The 20,583-nt window shown below is 31.6% G+C and overlaps 2 protein-coding genes and 1 pseudogene across 2 annotated transcripts; all 3 read left to right on the top strand.

Moving 5' to 3' along the window:
* Positions 1 to 5,563: 5,563 nt before the first annotated feature.
* On the top strand, positions 5,564 to 16,555 carry LOC133198141 (3-oxoacyl-[acyl-carrier-protein] reductase FabG-like; annotated as a pseudogene).
* A 1,996-nt stretch (positions 16,556 to 18,551) lies between these two features.
* On the top strand, positions 18,552 to 19,337 carry LOC133198142 (E3 ubiquitin-protein ligase TRIM17-like). The gene has a single exon (XM_061334284.1). It carries the CDS (start codon positions 18,552 to 18,554, stop codon positions 19,335 to 19,337), a length of 786 nt encoding a protein of 261 aa, XP_061190268.1.
* A 30-nt stretch (positions 19,338 to 19,367) lies between these two features.
* LOC133198143 (uncharacterized) lies at positions 19,368 to 20,206 on the top strand. Its single transcript, XM_061334285.1, has 2 exons — positions 19,368 to 19,785; positions 19,836 to 20,206. The coding sequence occupies exons 1-2, from the start codon at positions 19,368 to 19,370 to the stop codon at positions 20,204 to 20,206; spliced, it is 789 nt and encodes a 262-aa protein (XP_061190269.1).
* The last annotated feature ends 377 nt before the right edge of the window (positions 20,207 to 20,583 follow it).

Here is a 20,583-nt window from a genome sequence, read left to right on the forward strand (position 1 = left end):
TCCTCTTAAATTAACTTAAATGCGAAAATCCCGGAACCGGAAGTGACGTCATCAAACCGAAAAAAATATATCTAGATTTTTGATGTTCTACAGGTGTACAATTAGAAACTTTGCGTTTTATTATCCTCTCTTCCCTAAATTAACACAAAGTTTATCTCCATAAATCATTATATAATATATATACTTGATCAAAATATAATAACTGTATCTGTAAAAGAATATTATTTGACACATAAGACTCGTAACTGATAGACAGCTGTTTTGTTTTGTTCTTGTTCATAATATTTGTATAAAGTATTATTTAGTGTTTTAAATATAATCTTACAATTAAATGAAAACTTTGGAGCTGTATTTTTCATTTTATTGTTTTTGATTCTTCTTACCTTAATTTTCTTCTTACTTTTATGTACTAAACACTGAGATTTAAATTAAATTGGAAGATTTAAATAATTTATTGTCATTAATTTATTTATTCATTTAAATCATTGCAATCATGACATATTTTTAAAAAAGTCTTGGTAATAAACTGCAATGTTCGGAAAAAAAGAAAAGAATTTAACATCGATAAAAACAATAAACTGCAATGTTCGGAAAAAAGAAAAAAAGTTAACATCGATAAAAACAGGAGATTTTGTATTTTATTCAGAGCACTCTGACATTTTTACAACCATAAAATGCAATATATACTTGTATCAATTGTTTATTTTCATATCTTCTTAATTAAGGCTTTAAGGGGATGCAGGAGACATATCTCACTACACAATTGACTACATCATAATTCCCTATTAATATACATGCTAAAACATTATCAAAATCACTAATAGTTGTGTAATTTCTGTATAATTGTTTGCTTTATCATCTTATATGAAAGTATCCAATTTCTTACAATTCATATCAATATTTACACATCGTGAAAAAGATTGATCCACACCACTGTTTCTTCTACACTGCGCGTCTAACAAGTCAGTGACATCATACATAATTTGTTAGTGCAACAAGATCAAGTACACGTGGATTACATGGTCAAGTTAATTTTTATATGAAACAGGTGAGTGTTAGTCCATTCTTCAGGTATAAGGTGAAACAGGAAACACAACCTTAATTTTTTTCTTGGATGTTGACAGATTCTGTTTTTTGTATTAATTAATATCGCTTGCAAAGGCTTTCGTGTGTTGTCATAGTTGTTTTTCCCGTACTTGGAAAATGTGAACATGCAGCGTTTTAATCACACTGTCTATTTGGCTTCCCCTTTCGATATTTATTAAAATAAAGAACTTCCGTTTACTTGTAAATTTAACACATATTGATTGTCAGAATTTTTTACAAATGATTTTTTGTCGTGAAAATTGTTTTGAAAAATTGCGTTATTTATCTAATCCATATGAAGTTTCGAATAAAAATTTTGTATAAAGAATGTTAAACTCAATTCATATTGTAAAATATTTGAAGACTCTGGGATACATGTCCAAAAAAAAAAAAAAAAAAAAAAAAAAAAAAAAAAATCTTAAAATTCCCCTTTATAGACTCGGTAATGGGCCTCAACAAGAAGAACCAAAACTTACATGTACAACCCATTACATTTCTTAACATGTTGTACATTCGATCGCATGTGATTTAATATACTTTCATAATTAATGTGCCTGAATAAATATTTTTAATTCTTTCTAATTAAAAGAATTAATTAATTGAAAATTCACGTAAAAAGAACATATTCCAAATAATCATAATTTTTTTCGGGATTTTTTGAAAATTTACAAACATTACAAATAAAAATTTTGTTGGATGTTAAAACGTGGAGATATTGAAACAAAAGTATTAATAAACATCGAATATGAAAAGGCAAAGTTTAACTTATTACAAAATATACCAGATCTTCGGAGATTCTTCTGGATTTGTGTGTGTGTTTTTTTTTTTTGGTCTGTTTTTCTTTGTTTTTGTTTTTGTTTGTTTGTTTGATTTTTTTTTTTTGGGGGGGGGGGGGGTTATGTCTCGTTCTGATCGCCTTTTCCTTAAATATTATTGGAATTGAACACCTTAATGGGTCAAGGCTACTTAATCAAGCTCAATCACCTACATTTTTGGACTACGGAGGTTTTGTGAGAAATCAACCGATGCATACTGTGAAGATTTACAAAACGCAAAAGGAAAATTCTTCAAGTTAACCGGTCCATGAAAATCATTCATTCATCGAAAATGACGAACGATCTATTTTTTTTTTTTAAAGATATCTTCATCTGTCAGTTGGCATTACAAAATCAGGCACATATTTTGATGATAACATTTGGTTTAAATTTTTAGACTAGTTTCGCCTAATTCATTGTCCTGTATCCCTAGGTTTTGCATGCCCTTCTTTTGTCTCTTTATTGTTATTTTGTCACATATTTATTCTGAGGAAAAGGAACAGGATCGTACTTTTGAGCTGTATTTACTTGACAGTTATCGCTGGTAAGTATCAACATTTTCCCTTGTTATTTAAACTCGCTTTGTTGTCCTTGAGACATTTTTAGATACATCAGTTATCAATCTGCTTGTCAAAAGCAAATCATTATTCATATATGGTAAAATAAGACCTTCCAGAACATAAATTAATGTATTAAATCAAAGCATTTTGTAGGCACTTGTTGAGAGATTTCTTATTTACAAAGAATAGCGACGAACAGGAAAATAACTTTAAATGTATAATTTTCTTGAGGCCAGTAGTAAGCTTTCATTCATTTTCTAAAGTTATGTAAATGATACACATTCGTTGATTCGGGTCATTGAGATATAAGGAATGGAATTCCTTCTAAATAAACGTATGAGTATTTAAAAGTCAATGATACCTGAAATAAAGCTATAAAAATAATTCATGGTTTAAAGGGCGACATTTCTAGAGGAAACCGAAGTCAAGACATGATACTCATCAAACCATGAAATATACATTGTTATTTTGAATTTTCACAAGGTCCATAGGAAAATTTTTTGCACAGTTGATAAATCTAATATTTATACATTTTCTCCCGATGCTATGAATTGTCACCTTGACTGAAGTGATTTATACAGGCGATAAGTTAAAGAAGATTTCTGTTTTAAATTTTTCCTTGACCTATCATTTTCTACCAATTTAAAGGTATAAGAAAAATAAAATTATCAATTGTATAAAGGCTTTGAAGAGGTTTATCTTGCCTTTCCCCAACCAGAAGTGAAAGATTGATATGGAATTTACATCAATGTGAATACATATTGTAATTTGAATAATTTACGTTTATTTTAATATAAATTGACTTGATCAAAGTTGAAGAGGGATCCAAATGGTAACAGCTAGAACATTTTTTTTCTAGAAAGCAAATAAAAGTTGTCAGTTTTTTTTAAAAGATTATTTTAATAGGAGTCATGTAACCCCCACTCCCCCCAAAATAAATGAATATAAAAAATAATAATGAAATATCCAATTGATAGATTGTAGATTAAAAAAAATATTTATGCAATGTGAAGAAGTTTCCAACATCTGTTATTATAAACATTAAAAAATAAAGAAAGAATCCGATTTTTATGAAAGAAATTGAATTTGAAGGTCACTTTTTGACACTTGACATCCTTAGATGTACATATGAAGCATTAAATTTTAATCGTTCCATTGCAGATTTTTATTACTCGGTATGATTATACTAAAGACTAATGCAATAAGTCAGAGAAAATAGGTTATTTTAATTTTATTTCCAGATTTTTCTCTGTTATTAATTTTGTCCGAATTTGTTCATTATCGCAAAAATTTTATACAAAAATATTATTAAGACGATTTTTTAAAAAAAAAAAAAAAAGATGTACGAGGGGTAATAAAAATTTTGTGGACCGCTGCAATAAAATTATACTATGTAAGCGGTACTTAGAGAATTTATCGGGAACATTAAACAACGAAAAGTTTAGGGGATGAAGGACACATGGTCACATGACTCTATTTAACTACGTCATAGTCTCCGTTTATATAGTGCAAAACGTGTAAACCATCATTTCTTATATAATTTTTTGAAAATTTCTTTTACTTTAAGTACCATCTCATATAAAAAAATGTTTTAATATTCTTGTAAACATTATCAAATTAGGAAATAGATTGATCCACTCCTCTGTTTCTTAAACTGCGCGTCGAACAAGTCGGTGACGTCATACACGATCTGTTAGTACAGGAAGATCATACTCGGTGAATACATGGGCGGTATTATTATGTAAGACAGGTTATAATCAGTATATGACGGAATATTTTGAGAAACGGGAAACACAAAAAATATTTTTGCACGGCTGATGACGGAAATCTCATGAAGGTAAATCTTATTTAGCTTATTAAAATTACGTGTGACGTCATAGTTGGTTTTTCCTGTAATTGAGAAATGTGGACATGACACGCTTTTGTCCTTCTTATGTCTTCTTTAACGAAGTCCTGAGCAATATTTAGGTCAGCTTCACCATTCGAAATTTTTACAGTTAATCAATAATATCATGGACCTGTATTTCAACATAAATTAAAAAAACAAATGAATGATAGGATTTTTTGCAAATTAAGTTTCTTGTTGTTTAGGTTGTCTTAAAAAGTACGTAATTTTCCCTATCCAGATGCAGTGTGATAGAAGAAACTTGCTTTCTCGAATTTAAAACCGTATTCATACTCCGAAATATTTTAAAAGGTATATGTCCACTTACACACACACACACACACACACATATATATATATATATATATATATATATATATATATATATATATATATATATATATATATATATATATATATATATATATATATATATATTAAATCTATGCTTAAAAAATCCCAATGGGCCCGGAAACATGGAGAATTTAAACTCCACTTAGATACTATAGGGCATAGTATTTGTCAATCAGTATCTCTAAAATAAGGTAAGAAACCTAATGATATTACTGCTTTAATATATGTGGGACGTACGTATTATTTTAGAAATATACATAATATGTAAAAAAAAAAAAAAAAAAAAAAAAAAAAAAAATGAATGACAAGTATTTTTTTTAGCTCAAGGTCCTTCTTCCCCTTAAGAATTTTTGAAAATTTTAGTTTGATACTTGAATATAATTTGCCAATTTATCATTATCATAAAACATTATTATATGATCACCCGTCGCAGTTCAGTTTAATGACGTTCAAGTGCGTCCTTATTGTTTCTCAGTATCTGCTCCCTCTAACACAGAATAATTTTCTTGAAGAATCCTAGTAAGAAAAACTTACTGACACCAATATTGTGTTGATGACTTATACTGCACGTGAGCAACGTTACCTTTCAATGTAACTGACACCTGAACCTCCAGTCGGCATAAAATGTGCCTATCCTCTATCAGAATCTTTTATGTCATTTTAAATATTTAGCGTGATCTTCGAGGTAACATTCACACACATTTAAGCACTTATATATATATAGTTTTGTATCAAACCGTTACAAAAAATGTAAAAACTGAAACAATTTTAAAGATTTAGTTTCAATTCATTATCTATTTTTTTTTTTGTATTTTTATTCGGACATATTTATGTTTAAGAAATATTTCAGATTTTACTTGAATATGTCATTAAACGGGAAAACTGCTCTGGTGACCGGCATTTGTGGAGGCTTGGGGTCTGATATTGCAGCATCCCTAGCCGATCTGGATGCACCATTCTCGGAACAGACCGTTTTGACGGAGAGACTGTTAAAGAATGCATAGAAAAACTCACACAGATGTAATATTTAATTTTATTACCCACCATTGTAGAAGCCTTAAATGATAAAGATAAAAGTCTTATATATTGTTCAAAACGCATGATATTAAAAATGAATTCATTTTATTCTAGATGCAAAAAAGAAGTTCGATATTTTGAGTGCGATCTGCTAAAAAGAGACAGCATAACAGATCTTTGTCAGAAAATTGATTCTTCCGTTCCATCTGGTATTAATATATTAATCAACAATGCAGGTAAATTATATTTCATATTTATAGCAAAAATATTTGTATTCTAAGTAAAGACAAGGATTTAGTCAATAACTTTACATTGCCTTTTTGTGCTAGAATCATTTTGATGTAATTAAATTTACTTTTCCCGTCTGTAAGTGCTATAATTAAACTGTGTATGAAAGGAAGCGTATTCATAGCATAAAATATAAAATCATGAAAAGAATTCAGGATATCAATATTAAATATAGCATTTTTAGAGAAGGTAAAAACTTACTACAATTTTTTTTTTTTTTTGGGGGGGGGGGGGTGTTGTATGTTCTAGTAAATCATATACGGTACCAAGTTTTATGCATCGGGTGCGCATTTCGACAAATTATGTCTCTTCAGTGATGCTCAAGCCAAAATGTTGGAAATCCAAAATATTTAAATAAAGAAGACTTTGAAGAGCTGAACAAAGATGCTAAAGACTAGTGCCAAATACTGCAAAGGATCAGAGCTATACATTAGGGAGATAATCCTTAATTTTGAAATAAATTTCTAAATTTTATCAAAGCAATTAAATATATATCCGTATTTTCAAGCTTGTACCAAAGTACTTGGCTACTGGGCTGTAGAGACCCTCGTAGACTAGCATTCCACCAGCAGAGGCCTCGTAATTATGCCATAATACACCATAGATGGTCAAACTATTGTTATTTAGCACAATAATCGGGATTCATGTCTCAATTTTCAGAAAACTGTTGGTATCTCTTTCTTTTACATGATATTTACCTTAATTAAATCTTGTGAGAAATTTGTGTCACATTACAGATAAAAATTTTTTACTTATATGATGACTAAGCTCTAACCAAGAAAACTGTTGGGCATTCAGGTGAAAGTCTAAAATGTTCAAGGTCTTCAATTCGATCTATGAAATCAGGTCAATTACATACAAAATAATAAATCATCTAAATAATTCTTTCATTCCAAATAAAATCAATGCCAAGAAAGACCCAAAACAGTGTCGTTTCCCTGCTTTTTTCGGCATAATCCTAGTATCTATAGAAGAAACTGTCAAACTATTGTATTTGTTACAGGAGCAATATACTTCGACTCCCTTGAAAATAAAACCCTACAAGGCTGGGATGAAGAGATAACTGTCAATTTGACGGCACCTTTTCATCTTTCAAAACACTTCTATGGATCAATGAAAAGGGAAGGTAGGAAAAATAGAAAATGCTGTTGGTCTTAAAAATAAAGGCGGTCAAAAAATTTGAGATTCCTAAATATGAAGCACACATACAAAAAGTAAAAAAAATATTTTTTTAAATAACAATTTATATGGCATACCAATTACCCATACGGCTTTTAATCTGTTTAGTCTTTAGATCTGTTTGAAGGTGTTATGATGAATAAATATATAGACATTGATTTATTAAGGAACAAGGAATTATTTTTAAGCATGAAACTGAAGATAATGAACAATGATCAAGCTCAAAAGTCTATCGAAACAATAAAATTTGGGAGCAGAGCAAACACGAACCCCTAAAAACATAGTGGCGGGATCATTTGTCATGGAGGAGTAAGCATCCCCTGTTGACCACTCACACCCGCCATGTGCTTTTTTCATGGATGGGGAAACAGAAATATCTGAAGACAGTTAAGAGTGAAAATAATGGCCTAGCAATTTGTATGAAAAACTTCAGTCAATATTCGACTTAACAATAGCTTGTATTTCTAACGAGGTAATTGTATCAATTATAGAATTTGCGAAATATTGACTTTAAACAAGACTCTAGCTATCTTTGTATCATCAACGTATTTGTCAATAGCTTGCCTTGTTATGGAAATGGTTAAACGTCGAACATGCTCTTGCCTATCGAATCAATTGGGAAATGTAAACTCCTTATGCAGGTGATAATGCTATATTGCTACTTATAAAAGGAAAGTTGGTGACAGTAAAAAATGGGATAATCATGTTAATCATAGTTTTATTGTCAGTTTGAAGGCTTATTCTATTAATAGGATATATTAAAATGTTATTCAAAGTTATACCTTTTTGACGTCACCCTTGTAAATATATACATTTTTATTCCTTAGTCTATTATTGTGATAGCTTGAAAGAAAAAAAAAATCTATGCGCTGAAAATTATTCATTTTACTAATATAAACCTAGTCTGGTTGTTATTTTCAAGAGTTTTGAAAAACGTTTGTTTGTATCATCCCTCCTTAATATCAACGTCAGAGTACTTGTGTGTAAAATGGCTTTGACTATATTCTGACTTCACAATCCCTAACGTATAAACACACTGCTTAGTGTTATATATGAAAAGCAAAAATAATTTAGTATTATTTCTTTTTTTTCAAAATGCTTAACCTTATACTAATATAAGGGGAAAAAAGAAATAAGCGGTTAAAAACTGAAAAGAAAGAAAAAAATTTTGTGAAGTTCAAACTTTTCCCTCCATTTAGGAAGTCAAATATCATTACGGTTAAACACATGTTAAATGCAGATCGAAGAATTTAGAAATATATGTTTCCTTAGGATGGGGGCGAATTGTAAACATATCGTCTCAGATAGGTCTGGTAGGATACCCTAATGCCACAGGATATGCAGCCTCCAAGACTGGACTTATTGGGCTTACGAGGGTATTTTTTTTCTTAACCTTAAACAAAAGTTTAAATATTGATAGAAAATAACATAAATTCATTGAGTGCATTGAGTCTCTCTCCTAAATTTTCAGTTCAATATATCCATTCTTTCACATTGAAAAACGTAATTCATACTGAGCGTAAAAGATGGAGATAACGTAGTGAATAATGTCAAAAATCAATTGAAGAATACAATGTTTTTTTTTGTTTTTTTTTTTTATAAAAAGGCCCTTGCTGTAGAGGCTGCACCACATGGAGTGACTTGTAACAGTGTATGTCCTTGTGCAATGGATACCAATAGTGAGTTTTAAAATCATATGCATGTGTGGCAGATTCGAAGAAAGTCATAACCACTGTTGACGAAGCTTATAGATACATACCATAGATAAATTTTCTTATCTCCCATACAGAAGAGTTACATTGCTATTTTTAGATGTTTCTTTTTCAAAGAAATCTAATTTGAAAATTTTATGTGTGTAAAATGTGAAAATAATCTCTTGAAAATATTCTCATAAACTTATTTCTAAAACTTTTGAAAAATGATACTGAACTGTAAAGTTACATTTTCCCACTTTACACCAAATAATGTGGCTAGACCAAATAAAAAATGTTTAACTAAACAGTAATCACTTCTTTAGCAAGGGGGTCACCTAATTAAGCAAATATATTTTTAATTTTGGAAGAAAAAATAAGTGTAATTTATCCTAAATGTATTAATCAAATACATAAACAAATTGCATACAAACTATAAAATCTCATTTTGACTGATGTTTTTCATCTAATTGTTAGGCTATTATTTACACACTGAATTGTCGACGGATTTTTCCGTTATTTCCCATATCATGACAAGAAGCATACGGCGGGTGTAAACGGTCGGCAGGGGATACTCACTCCTCTATGCCACCTGATCCCACCTCTGATGTTTTTGGAGGTCCGTGTTTGCTCTGCTCCCGATTTGCAATGTTAATTTTGCAAGAGTAAAATTAAATGAATAAATAACGTAATATTCTTCATAATAAACCAAAAGTCCTAGCAATGTAAATGCAGGAAAAATGATTCTCTTTCCACTGGTACCAGAATATATATATGTTGTTGTTCCTCTATTTTGTAGTCCTTAAGCCAGTACTAGATTCATTGCAAGAGGAGTCGGGAGAGAGCAGATATATATATATATATATATATATATTTAAAAAGATTTTTATACATGTATTACGTATGGGAATAGCATACATAGAAGCTCTAAGGTATGTGTTTGAATAACGCATTTTTTTGAATTTCGAAGGAAACTTACAAAATACGGCAAATTTTTTCATTAACTTCGTTGACACATGAAATTTTATTATTATAACGTCACTGCCAAGTGTTGCGATTTTATTTTGAAAAAGATTTTGTAAATATGTAAAATTTAGAGCAATGAAAAATTTTTAAGAAACATAATAAGCATAAAAATTTAAATATACAGGATGGGCGGTCCATTCCGACATTAAGTCAGAATAACTATAATATTCTGAATACGAGGTTTTTGTATATCTAAAACAAAACACTTGTCTTGCATTTCTTATGCTATTACACATTGTACAAACCGTCTTAAAACCGTTAATGTCACTGGTACATCAATAAGCTGGAAATATTCCGATAGTTCTCCGATAATTCAGAATTTTTGTCATCTATGAAGGCATTTTAACAAAATTGAAAAATAATCAACTGATGCATGGTGGTCCGTTTTGATGTCCAATTTATTTTAGGTCCTTTTCAAAAAGATATATCTTTTGCAGTTTTCCGTTTATTTACTCTAACAAGGGATATTAATAACACCAGAAACATTGGATTCACCGAGTGGATCTAGTCGAGGGACCTCATTTTACCATATTGACCTGATGAAAAGTGATTAATTGTTTTATTATACAGATATAAAATGAAACAAAATATATTCAGCACTAAATTTTATTTAGTAACAAGCATTTAACCACAAACATTCTAATTTTATGCGTGTGAATCGTCTTAGCATTAATTTTGACTACATGTTAATATTTAATTTGGCTTTTAAGAAATATAAATTCATATACTTTAGGTTTTCTGTCCTCTGCGACACGTTTAGAACATAATGTCCAGGCCCTGGGATCAGGAAACAAACTTTAACTTAAATCAAAATTACAATAGTCTATAAAGAGTTTATTCTTGTGAACTGAAACTCTTAATTTGCATGCAACAGCAGTTTATTTATGCAAAATGAAAAAAAAAATTAATTGTGGACTGCTTCATTTCTAAATCATTTCAGCCCAATATACATTTTTTGACTTTAGTTTAAGATGTTTCATGATCCTGGGGCCAGAAACACTTTAAACTGCAATCCCGGGGGTTTAGTTATATTGACAGTTCTCTATGTGCATGGCTTTTTAAAACCTGCAGCGCTTATCACCTTTTTATGCTGTACCGTTTCCGATCTTTTTGTCTCAGTCAACACATATTTAAACATTTCTTTGGCCAAACGAAAGTCAGCATCATCAACAATGTAAAACTTCCTCTGTGTCAAAAATGTCTTTGTACACCGAATCTTATAGTTACTGTATCATTGACGTTCTTGACTACAGATATTCTTCTTCTTTATTTCGGCATAGAAACTTATGAGAATTTCAGCAAGTTCATCTTCTGATTTTTCCAACAACTCATTACTCTCCAAGCCTTTCACTTCTCAATAGTCTGAGAGAATTTTCACCGCCGCAAAAATACGGATTTTAGTATTAGCGCTATCTCTATTTTCTAAAATTTTCTACAAATCTCGTGACAATAAATTTTGAAACATGCTCTCGATCATCCTGTGAACAGTGGCTACAGACGACGTACTACGTATAAAAGGACGCATTGTGCACAGTAACTGCTGACGTAGTACCACATAACTAGCCAAGGGGCAAAACTCGTCAGTCCTTATGTCTAGGCTTTATTTCCATACCTTCACTATTATTTATGAATTTTAAATTATACAGAGTGTCTTTTCGTTGAATTGATTAGGTTTTTCAAAAATTAGCGGTCATTATTTATTATGACTGGGACATTATCTTCCGCGTGCATTAATTCCTAGACCATTTTTGCTGTAAACATCACTTTTTGGAGTCGATCATTATTGAGTTTAAAAGCCTTCTGACAAGCCAATCAATTTTGAGTATTCTCAATAGAGGTATAGTAAATAATATTATACTCGAAGCAAACACGATCTTAATGTCAAACTTATATCATTTTATTTAATTTCTGTTTTTTTTTCTAAGCATAATGAAAACTGAGGGAATCATTATGCAGATCACACTAAGTTATGCAGTGATTCTATTTTGAGAAAATAAAGAAAGGATTAAGAAATTTCACATTTTTTATATTCATAATGAGGCAGTATTTAGCATCTAGTATGCAAAATAAACCCTTTACAGATTTTGCATTGAAATTTTAACCATTGTCAGGTTTCGTTAATATGTTATCTTAAGTGTGTTTAATTTTAATTTCAGGAGAAACTCGCAGAACTAAACCCCACAAAAAAGAATACATCGACAACTCAGGTATTTGGATAAAAGAGCTTTCGTGCACAAGTACACTAAATTACAAAGTTTTTGCTTAATTAAATCTATTTGTACGTTTTGTGTGATGATGAAAACAATATCTTATTTTGTAAAGAGACACATTCTAGTTCCTATTAAAACATTTTTTCTGACGTCATTTTTTTTGTTGTTTCTAAAGTCTCATATTTCAAAGAATGTACTAGTCTAGTCCAATATTATTTTCAGTAGTACAGTATTATATCTAATATTGTACTCCAAAATAATACTGGACTTTGTGAAACAAAGGATGACGTCATCTAGCTTTTACACAACAGATGAATAAGGCCACAAATCGACAAAAATACATTTTATTTAGAAATCAGCATCTCGTAATCCAATTCAAACTATATAGAAATCAACATCTCGTAATCAAATCAAGCTTTATAGAATCCTATTCAAGTTATATAGAAATCAACATCTCGATATTCAATTCAAGGAAAGAACTTCCAGAGTAGGAATATCCCAGAAATCCCTTGGAATTTACACTCAGGTCACTGATTGTGAAACTACCGGTATAGAAGCACATCATATGGTCGAGTTAACACTTAATATTACATGTATGATTTTTTCGAAAACACATCCAAATAAATCCACGTAAAGTGGTCCACTGAAGAATGTTAGCATTCGGGGGGAAGAAAAAGCGAAATGCGGACAATTTTACACCCGATCTGTAAATATAACCCATACAACTCCGATTTTTTTCCCGGAAAATTTAATTTCAGTATGTATTTCCAAATTAATTTACGTAAAGATGTGCCGCTTTCGATATCCAAGGGACAAATCGGCACTCTCCTGGAATATTTGCCTACTGCTCACTTATAATCTTCATCTGTGATGGATCCTTCTCAATATTCTTATAATCGTTTAATGTCATGAAGTTGCTCAGCTCTTTTTACCGCATCTCTAGAGTGCCAAAACGGTAAATAATATATGATTGGGGTTCAGTAAGGGTTTTCTTTTAATCAAAAACTATTCATTCCTCTGAAAAAAAAAAAAACACGTTAAACCCCTTAGCGCCTCATTCATCTGGTTTGGTCACCGTCTCCAGTATCGTATTATGACAATAGCCAATACAAAAGTGCATTGAAAGATTTTCTATTATGTCAGATACGGGACTGAGACTCGGTGCTTCGCACTTCATCCCAGTCCCGTATCTGACATATTAGACCATCTTCGTTTTGTATCCCTTACATGCATGTATCTATTATGCAAACCATAAACTCCTACTGCTTATAGCTGTTGATAAGGCATATTTTATTGATTGGCAATGATGGCAAACTAACAACTTAAGTTGACGACTTTAAGTTTTCTAATTTCAACTTTCCTGAATAATGAAACAATATACTTTTAGCATATACTCATGGTTTTATGTCTTCCAAATGATTCGATCAACAAAAGCATGATCTGCTATGAACAACTACAAAACTGGGGCAAGCTACTCTCAAATAAGTTGATACTATAAGGGTTTGAAATTGTCGTTTAAAGTCAATATTTCGCAAGTAATATGGTTGATGCAAAGACTGTGTTGCAATTATAGCCTATGGTCAGGTCGAAAGTTGACTGATGTATTAAATTTAAATTGCTAGAACATTTTTTTTCATACTGAGTGGGTATGGAGTGGCTATGGACTACAACATGGTCTCGGGGCCGGTTGTCCGGTCCACTGGGAAAGCTTACTCCTCCAAGGCACCTGATACCAGCTCTATTTTTTCAGAGATCTTTCTTTTCTTTGATCTCAATTTGTTTTCTGGAATTCAACTTTTGTGCATGATCACTGTTTTCATCTTCACATTCCATCGAAGGTATATGTTTATTAACATTCTTTGTGGTATTAGATCGATTTTCTATATTGTTCAAAATAAAATGCATATTTTTCTGATGATTTAATCACCAAAAAAATGATGTTGCTTTGTCTATACGAGATCAAATGGCTTGCCTGGCAGCATAAACATGTGCATATCTACATACCCCCGAGAGCCAAAGTATTTTTTTGCTGTTTTGCTGTATACGATTTTTTGGCATGCGATATTTTTCGTAATACATTAGACAGGTTGTGAATTATGGCATTTTTTTTTCATTTTCAGTTAATTAGCTAGGTGCTGATTACTGCCTATGATGTTGATTTCCTATGTTCCTAAGTTTTTAATTTTTTTTTCACAGGTTGCTGAATTAGTAACTTTCCTTTGCTCACCAGCTGCAGACAACATGACGGGAACAGTTATCCCCGTAGATGGAGGATATTCAGCAAAGTAGGCATGGCTACATTGTGAGAATGCCACATGAAATAGGTGTGACATTTTAAGGATTAAGGATATACCGTGAAATAGGCGTGGCATCATTTTAATGATATGTCATGTAAAACGCGTGGCTACATTGTCTTATGCCTTCCAAAGAGTATTTTATTTTTCACCGTCTACATGGACGATGTATTTTGTTCGGAGCCATTGTTTATAAGTGGTGAACATGTTTATAAGTGGTGAATTACCTCTTACAGGTGTGTACAAAAAACCGTAATTTATTAAAGTTTAAATATATTGTAGGGCAATCATTGTATCTACAGATATGTGTGACAATGAAGCAAATAACATCAGGTTATCACATGCATTAAAAAGATACGAAGATCAATGAAACCCAAGCAGCTGCAAAGCAATGTCTCACAAATGACATCTGGAAAACCATCCTCCTATTCCTAATGTGTTTCCCATTAATATTTCTAATACATATAACATCCTTATTTTGCTGGATCCGCTTCTTTAGTAGACGAATGATGTATCTAATGCAGAAAACAAAATCCATTTTGACTACATGTATATGAAAAACTAATTTGTTGAAACAAATATTCATTTCATACGAAAAATGTTTACAAGTAATTCATCGAAAAACAATACAAAAGTTGTCCAGAGACATATTTGATTCAATTACATGATAATCCAACTTGTACCCATAGCTCCCTTTCTAAGGAAAAATTCTTCTAAACCATATGTCAGTTTTAAACATTTCAAAGATTTCCAACAATCAAAATGAATTTGAAATAGCATACCTATACTGGATTCCAAAACTCCATAAAAATCATTACAAACAACGATACATAGCGGGTTCCATTAAATGTTCTACTGAGCCTCTTTCTTTACTCCTCACTAAAATATTTACAGCGGTTAATGAGAAACTTCAGGAGTGTTGTACAACCGTATTTCCGAGAAGTGGTGTAAATCAGATGTGGAAACTTCTAAAACTCCAAGGAACCTTTGGAAAGTTTAATGTCACAAAATTTTGCCAAAATCAATAACATCAAAACGTACGACTTTTCAACACTTTATACAATCATTCCTTACGATAAATTAAAGTCCAGGCTTTTTGATATCATATACAGCTTCTTTTTCAATAAAAATGGAACTCATGATATACTTACATTTTCATTGGTCATTTGCAAAATTATTTTGAATGACAATATCTAGTATGTAGTTTTTGGAGATCAGGCTCCAAGACCATAAACTGAGAACAGACTTAGGTCAAAATTTCAAACCAATATAACTTTTGAAATAATTTAGATGATCAGACATAATTTTCAATACATGTATATGTTTGAATTAAAATGTTATACAAAATTGCAATTTTTAAGCAAAAGCATGAAATAAAACTCAAGATATTAAAGATCAAAATTTTGACTTAAGTCTGTTCGCAGTTTATGATCTTGGGGTCAGGTCTTCCAACAACCTGTTGCAATTCTCATGGGTACCAATTGCGCCCCCATATTACCATCTTTGTTGTTAAAAACGACAGAGGAAAGGCTGATCGGGATTTCAAATCGTTGTCTGCCTTATATATAACAGGAAAGTGATAGAAAGAAATCAGCGTACCTGATTCTTAATCTTTATTTCCTTGTAATTCATACACAATATTCACAGTATATGCTTTTGAACCATTTTATACATTTGTTTACATGGATTCTCGTTATGTTTCCTTTTCACTCGGCCAATATTTGATCAACAATTATGAAGTCATGGGTTAGGTACTATAATATGTTCTTTGGTCGGAGTATAAGTAAAATTATCCCTCTATTATAACATAATTTACATTTTCTTTATAATTCAGCAACCATCAGCAGGTAGTAATGTAGACGGATTATATATAAATAGATAAGAATAGAAAGTATAGTTTTAAATCATTTGATTCTTCAGTATTTTATTAGCGAAAGTGAGTACTCTGAGGAGCTTCCCAGCTTAATTTTTTTTATACCCCGTTTTGTCAGTCAGATTAAAACGATCTAAAGGCCTGTGTACCAGATGAAGTGCGATTTTATGATAAATATTTCTTACAATCTCATTATTATCCATACCTGTGATGTCTGATTTCTAGCCAGGAGCTAATGATTCTGACAGGAACCCCAGAGGAAGGTGTTGCATTCTAGGATCAAAGAGAAAGAGAACTTTCTGATCCTCTCCAATAAGTTCTCCACATTGCATGACTTTTTGTACCTGGAATCGGTCAATGTCCAGCTCTTCCAGTGTTCTTTCTAGGGTAGATATTAAATTGCTTAAGCACTTTTCGAATGATATCTCGAACTTCAAGGGACCAAGAAAATTTTTCGAGATATCCAGGGTAAAACATCTAAGAAGTAAGCGCTTTGGACGTCAAAATAATCACTTCGACATATCCATGATACTCGAGATATCCGTGTTCGAGATACCGAAGTTCAACTGTATAACAAAATTTAATATTTTATCTTACTTTGCTATACAATTAATACTATCAATATTATTTTCCATAAAAAAGTGGGCTACGATTCAACTGGATTACATAAATTTCCTTTTGTACATTAACAAAGAACACAAGGTGAAACATCGGATGTAGCTCACAACTCTTTAATCAAAACTGCATAAAAATAAATCATGTAACAACAAGGAATAACTGGTTCAAACTTGGAATTTAAAATACATTTCTTAACATTCAACTAAAATAAGATACATGTACATTGATATAGTACTGTACGTCTTCTTAAATTGACGTATTCAAAATTTAGCGTAGTCACCAGGTTTTGAGTGGTCAGTGTAATCATGATTTAGCGCTACTAATGCACCGCTTAAATAAATAGAAAAAGGGTTTTATTTATTTATTTATTTTTTTTTTAATTTTTTGAAGATAATCTATACGAATATTTCAAGCATTCGGGTATAAATATCACTGTTTAATAAAGCTTGTCCACTTCGTCGAATTTAGCATTGGGTAAGATGAAATCGATTGGCAATTTTAGCAACCTTAATTAAAGCAATCACGACAAAAAAGGCTCGTTATCACTCAAAGTGTTATTTATCTAAGTAAGTTAACATCGGAAGTGTATTATACATTGTTTACAGGTGTCACGTGCAGTTGATCGTAAGAGTTGTCTAACTTTTGATGAAATTCGTGAGAAAATCAAGGCACGATGTGTACACAAGCAGCAATTATATATTTCTGCAATGAATCCAAGTTTCCATTTTTTTTTTTAAATTCTCTATCTTTTTTAAAAGGCGACCAAGCAATATATTTTTGTATTTACCGTATGTTACGAACATTTAATGAAGAAGGATGAATCATGTTTTTACTACGTTTTACTAGCGTTTTGTAGCTACTACATTGCAAGGTAAATGATAGGTGGATTTGTTTTATAAATAACAATTTTCATTTTTTGAATTGAATTTAAAACAAATTTAATATTACATACAATGTAGAATCATACACATGTATTAAGGTGAATATAAGCTACATGAATCGGGATCGATTTTGAACTCCTAAAAATGGCCGATTGGATATAGTCGGACGCATGATTTGACAAAGATCGTATATTGTATTCATTTATTAACGGTAATCATGAATTGGCGTGACATTGTCTGCAGCAAAAGCTCTAAAACATGAAGCACGCTTTTTTTTATATTACACATACAGTATGACAATGTTTTTGCCACTTTCATAAAATTTTTGTGTGGTCTTCTGATTATGGGAACCGGGTATCCTATATTTAAAGCTGATGTCAATACAGTAATAATGTATCGATATTAACAGTTTGAAATGTTAAAAAGTGCAATATCATTTTTTATCAATTCACAATTGAGTTGACACCAACTTCAAAGTACACAGTGTCCCTATAAACCTTGTACAATGATTAATTAAATCACTGGTATAATTTTATATTTAAGATAGATAATAATGATGATAAGATTAAATTGTTGTTTTATTTTCAATTGCGAGGAGTTCCACTGTTAAAGCAGGTAAAATTACATTACATATTTATACTGTACAATGTTCTTTCTTATTTTTTTTTCTAACTTGTATACCTTATATACTTCTCAGTTTTTGGTGAATTTCTATAGTCCTTTTACTAATACATTTACATATTATGCAACAGATTCAAAGCCAAAATTTACAAAATGGATCCAGAAAATCGTGCCCAGGAAATCATTCGATGCAATATCTGTGAAAACAGTGTTGTACAAATGTTCTGTAATTTGTGTCCAATGAATTTGTGCATGGATTGTGTTGGAAAGCATGTCTTTGATACCTCTAAAAAGCATGATGTGGTGCCTTTTGATTTGAGAAGATCCAGACTTGTGTACCCTCAGTGCCAAACCCATTCTGAAGAGAATTGCGAAATGCATTGTGATGATTGCAACATCCCAACGTGTCCCAAATGTGTTATGTCTGAGAAACATAAAAGACATCATATTAAAAGCTTACAGGATTTAGTATACGCAAAGAATGAAAGCATTGAAAAGGAAAGAAAAAGATTGCAGGAAACGGTTTATTCAAAGTTGAAGGAAACAGTTACTGAAATAGAAACTCAGATAGATGAAATAGACGGAAAATATGAAAAACTTACATCGAAGGTCACACAACATGGAGAGGAATGGCAAAGAAAAGTTGACATTGCTATACAGAAAAACAAAGACGAAATTAATGAGATGAAAATCCAACACAGGGACACACTGAATAAAAATCTAGACGATACAAAGAAACTCATTACTGGCGTCAAACTCTATTTTCCAAAAATTGAGGACATTTTACAATCCAAGGAAGTTTCCAAATCACTTTCATATGAGATAAAATCAGAAAAATTCACCAAACTTCCTTCCCATCCGAAAGTTGAGATTCCGGTGTTTACTGAAAATATTAATCAAGATCAATTTTCTCATTTATTTGGTTCTTCATCGCCATGATCGATTTCAACAGAAGATCATGGCCACACAATGAAGACAGAAGCTGTATCCTGTCCTCCATTGAAACCACTGCTTGAAGAACCAGAGCTGATCACCAGTATAGACACTTGGAATGAATACTTACTACATAGTGTTACCTGTCTCAGTGATGATGAAATCTGGACAGGTGGAGCTGACAAAGTCATGAAACTCTACAACCTCCAGGGCAAACTACTTAAATCAATCAGAACCCAGTCAGGAAAGACACCACGTGACATAGCGGTGACAAGGAAGGGAGATCTTGTTTATTCTGACCCTGATACAAGAACTGTGAACATAGTGAAGAATGAACAGATACTGGAAGTGATCAGACTACAATGGTGGATACCTTATAATGTCTGTATTACCTCCTCTGGTGACATCTTGGTTTCCATGGTCAGTGAAGATGGAGAACAAGCTAAAGTTGTCCGTTACTCTGCCTCTACAAAGATACAAACCATAAATCTCTGTTCTCACTAGGGTACTGTAAATGCATTAGTGAGAACAGAAACCTGGATATCTGTGTTGCTGACAATACAGCAAAGGCAGATGTGGTGGTCAATCAGGCAGGAAAACTCCGATTTGGATATGATGGTCCTCCCTCTACTACTAAGGGATCATTTGGTCCAGTCGGCATCACAACAGACAATCAGAGTCAGATCCTGACAGCAGACTGTGACAACAACTGTATCCACATCCTGGACCAGGATGGAGAGTTCCTCAGTTGCATTGATAATGGTGTTGTAAAGCTTCCATGGGATTTATGTATAGACACTAGAGACAATCTCTTTGTTGTTGAGTGTTGCAATGGTAAAGTGAAGAAAATCAGATATATGTTAAAAAAGAATTAATTAGAAGAAGAGTTTGATTCAGAAATTCTTGTCACCAGAGGAAAGTAACGAACAAAGGATTCATTACGTGATTGAGTTCATGGAATACATTTTTGAAAACTAATGGAAATCATTTAGAAAATTAGAAAAATTGTAATTTTATTCATAAACTCTACATATGGACCACTTTATTCTTTTCTGTTTTATTTTAGACAAGTATTTATGATTGAGAATGTCTTTGTCATATACCATTACAATGCATAACATACAACTGTAATTAAGCCATTAACAAATTTTAAAGCTGAACAGAATTAAAAAAGGCCATACGCCTCTCCGACATAAGCACTAGGATATATGTACCCTTCGCATTCTTTATACCCGAATACACAACAGTAACT

The sequence above is a fragment of the Saccostrea echinata genome, unplaced genomic scaffold (assembly GCF_033153115.1).
Source record: "Saccostrea echinata isolate AGI-Se365-2 ecotype Australia unplaced genomic scaffold, CSIRO_AGI_Sech_v1 ptg000033l, whole genome shotgun sequence".
Classification (NCBI taxonomy): domain Eukaryota; kingdom Metazoa; phylum Mollusca; class Bivalvia; order Ostreida; family Ostreidae; genus Saccostrea; species Saccostrea echinata.

What these genes read in the sequence shown, in the direction of transcription:
- LOC133198142 (XM_061334284.1), top strand. Translation starts at nt 18,552, where the DNA reads ATGGATCCAGAAAATCGTGCCCAGGAAATCATTCGATGCAATATCTGT.
- LOC133198143 (XM_061334285.1), top strand. Translation starts at nt 19,368, where the DNA reads ATGAAGACAGAAGCTGTATCCTGTCCTCCATTGAAACCACTGCTTGAA. An exon ending in AGAACAAGCTAAAGTTGTCC is followed by an intron (nt 19,786 to 19,835) that starts GTTACTCTGCCT and finishes TGTTCTCACTAG; the next exon opens with GGTACTGTAAATGCATTAGT.